The sequence below is a fragment of the Aureococcus anophagefferens genome (genome assembly GCF_000186865.1).
Source record: "Aureococcus anophagefferens unplaced genomic scaffold AURANscaffold_260, whole genome shotgun sequence".
NCBI classification, from domain to species: domain Eukaryota; class Pelagophyceae; order Pelagomonadales; family Pelagomonadaceae; genus Aureococcus; species Aureococcus anophagefferens.
In genome coordinates, this window is record NW_008705795.1 from 2,965 (window position 1) to 5,611 (window position 2,647).

General features: G+C 71.3%; 1 protein-coding gene across 1 annotated transcript; it reads left to right on the forward strand.

The window, feature by feature from the left end:
* Positions 1–201: 201 nt before the first annotated feature.
* On the forward strand, positions 202–723 carry AURANDRAFT_59709 (hypothetical protein; the record flags this gene model as incomplete). Its single annotated transcript, XM_009044339.1, has 2 exons — positions 202–213; positions 340–723. 2 exons carry the CDS (start codon positions 202–204, stop codon positions 721–723), a joined length of 396 nt encoding a protein of 131 aa, XP_009042587.1.
* Between the last annotated feature and the right edge of the window lie 1,924 nt (positions 724–2,647).

Sequence of the window (2,647 nt, forward strand, 5' to 3'; positions counted from 1 at the left end):
TCTGTGCGCGGTTTGTCGCGTGCGCCGAGTGATGAGACCCCCGGCGATGCGTGGGCCGTCGACCTGCGATTGAAGCTGAAGCGCTTGCTCAGCCCGTCTCCGTCGCTCGTCGTCACAGCAACCATGTTCCGCCTCCTCGCCCTCGCCGCCACCGCCTCCGCCTTCATGGCCCCCTCGGTCAGCCGGCCGACGTCTGTCGCGATGCCCGCCAAGGTGCGCGCCTTTTTTCCCGACGTTCTCCGGCCCCGGAGAGCCGCCGCGGTCCCTCGCCGAAGCGGCCCCGCCGGTCGCGGCTCCCCGCGCGCCCCGCAGCCCCACAAACCCGCTGCCCCCTCGTAGGTCGACGACATCCTCGAGGACATCAAGTCCCTCACCCTCGTCGAGGCGTCGGAGCTCGTCTCCAAGATCGAGGAGACGTTCGGCGTCGACGCGTCCGCCGCGCCCATGGCGGGCATGATGATGGCGGCGCCCGGCGCGGCGGGCGGCGGCGCCGAGGCGGCCGAGGAGAAGGACGAGTTCGACGTCATGCTCACGGAGGTGCCCGCGGACAAGAAGATCGCGGTGCTCAAGATCGTCCGCACGATCACGGGCCTCGGCCTCAAGGAGGCCAAGACCATGGTCGAGTCCGCGCCCATCGCCCTCAAGGAGGGCGCGTCCAAGGACGAGGCCGAGGACATCAAGAAGCAGATCGAGGAGGGCGGCGCCAAGGTCGAGCTCAAGTAAGCCGCCCCCGTTCGAAACGCGCAGTGGCCGACGCGCAGATCCTAAAAACTCCACTGTAGACTTACCGGCGCAGCTTCGCCCGGAAGCGGCTGAAGCCCCGCGGCGGTTGCGCGATCCCGGCGTTGGACTTGGCGACGTAGGCCTGGATCTTCTTGCTCCCGCCGGCGAGGAGGCCCTTGAGCAGCCCCGCGTGCCTGCGACGTCGGCGCGTAAAGGGCCGCGAGAAGGCGCCCCGGCGACATCGGCGCGCGTGGGCGACGAGCAGGCGCCCCGGCGGCGCCCCAGCGGCGGACAGGCGCCCCGGCGGCGCCCCGGCGGCGGACACGCGTGCCGGCGCGCGCCGGGCGAGGGAAGCGCCGCGATGCGAAAAAAGAACAAGGACGCGGGCGCCGCGGACGATTTGTCGACGCCGTAGCGCTGGCCGTGCTTGCCCGTGTGGTGGACGACCTCGACGACCTCGCCCCGGAGCGTGCGGTCCGCGCCGTAGACGCCGGAGATCCAATCGTCCATCCACCAGTCGCTGAGCTCCGGCGGGTAGTACGTGCCCTCGAAGATGTCCATGTGCTTGCGGTGCGTGAAGTCGTGCGTGAGGATCTTGCGGTTGCCCTGCTTGCACATGGGCCCGACGGCGCCGACGTTGTCCATGGTCGCGAGGGCGGCGACGAAGTGCTTCGCCCACCGCGTCGCGAGCTCCGTGTCGTCGTTGACGCGGTAGATGTAGTCGGCCTTGGCCTCGTAGTAGGCGTGGCGCGTGATGGCCGTGAAGACGGGGCCCGGCTTCTTGATCTTGTTGTCGACGACGGCGAAGCGGAGCTCGGCCTCGACGTTCGCGGCCGCGAGCACGCTCTTGACGTTCTCGTCGAACCACGCGCGCGCGAGCGTCGCGCCGTCGCCGAGGTCCCAGAACTTGTCGCCGACGTCGTAGCCGAGGACGACGGCGTAGCGGAAGCCGCAGTCCACCGTGCGCACGAAGGACGGCAGCAGGTGGTCGAAGACCGCGAGCTCCTCCAAGGCGTCGGGCCGCGGCGTGATCCAGCCGCCCTTGCCGCGCGTCGTCGTGCCGCAGCAGACGGCGACGAGGGGCAGCGGCTCCGTCGACTTCGGGCACGTCTCGAGCGTGACCTGCCTGCTCGAGGGGAGCGTCGACTTCCGCGCGCGGTCCGCGGCGGCCTTCGACGGCGTGTTCTTGGCGCCCTTGACGAGGCCGTCGCAGCGCAGGCTGCCCCAGCGCCGCTGGCCGTTGGGGCCGAGGCTGCCCCATGACGAGCCCGGCGCCACGCTGTGCTTGGCCATCATCGCGCGGCATTCGTCCCTCGGACCCAGAGGCCCGTCGGCCTTCGGCGCGGCGGCGTCGGCGGCGGCGAGCGCCGCCGCGAGCGTCTTGAGTACGCCGTCGCAGCTCAGGGCGTCGTACTCGGCCTTGAGCGTCGCCGGCAGCGCGGGCATCTTCGCCTGGGCAGCACAAGAGTGATTCAACGTCGCTTCAACGTGAGTGTTCCGCGCGCGCGCGTTCCGGAAAAAGCATCCACGCTTCGAGACCGTTCCGATAGATGATCGCTCGTCCAAAAATCAGCCGAAACGAGTGGAAAACGGCCGAGATATGAGCCTTTGAAGTCGGGAATTTCGCTCTCTTTTGCTGCCCTGATCTTCGCGAGCATCGCGCATCGCGTGTCCGGCGGGTCCGCCGCCTTCGACGGCGTCCGCGGCGCGGGCGCGACGGCGGCCCGGGCCTGCTCGGCCCGCAGCTTCTCCGCGACGGCCGCGGACCGCGCCGCCGCCGCGGCCTCGGCGCGCGACGCGGCCTCGGCGACCGCGCCGACGAACTCGAGCGCGCCCGTCGCGCTCGCCGCCGGCGGCGCCCGGCCCGCGCCCGGGGCGCCGAAGACGTGCGACGCCGGCGGCGCCGGCGCCGACGCGGCGGGCG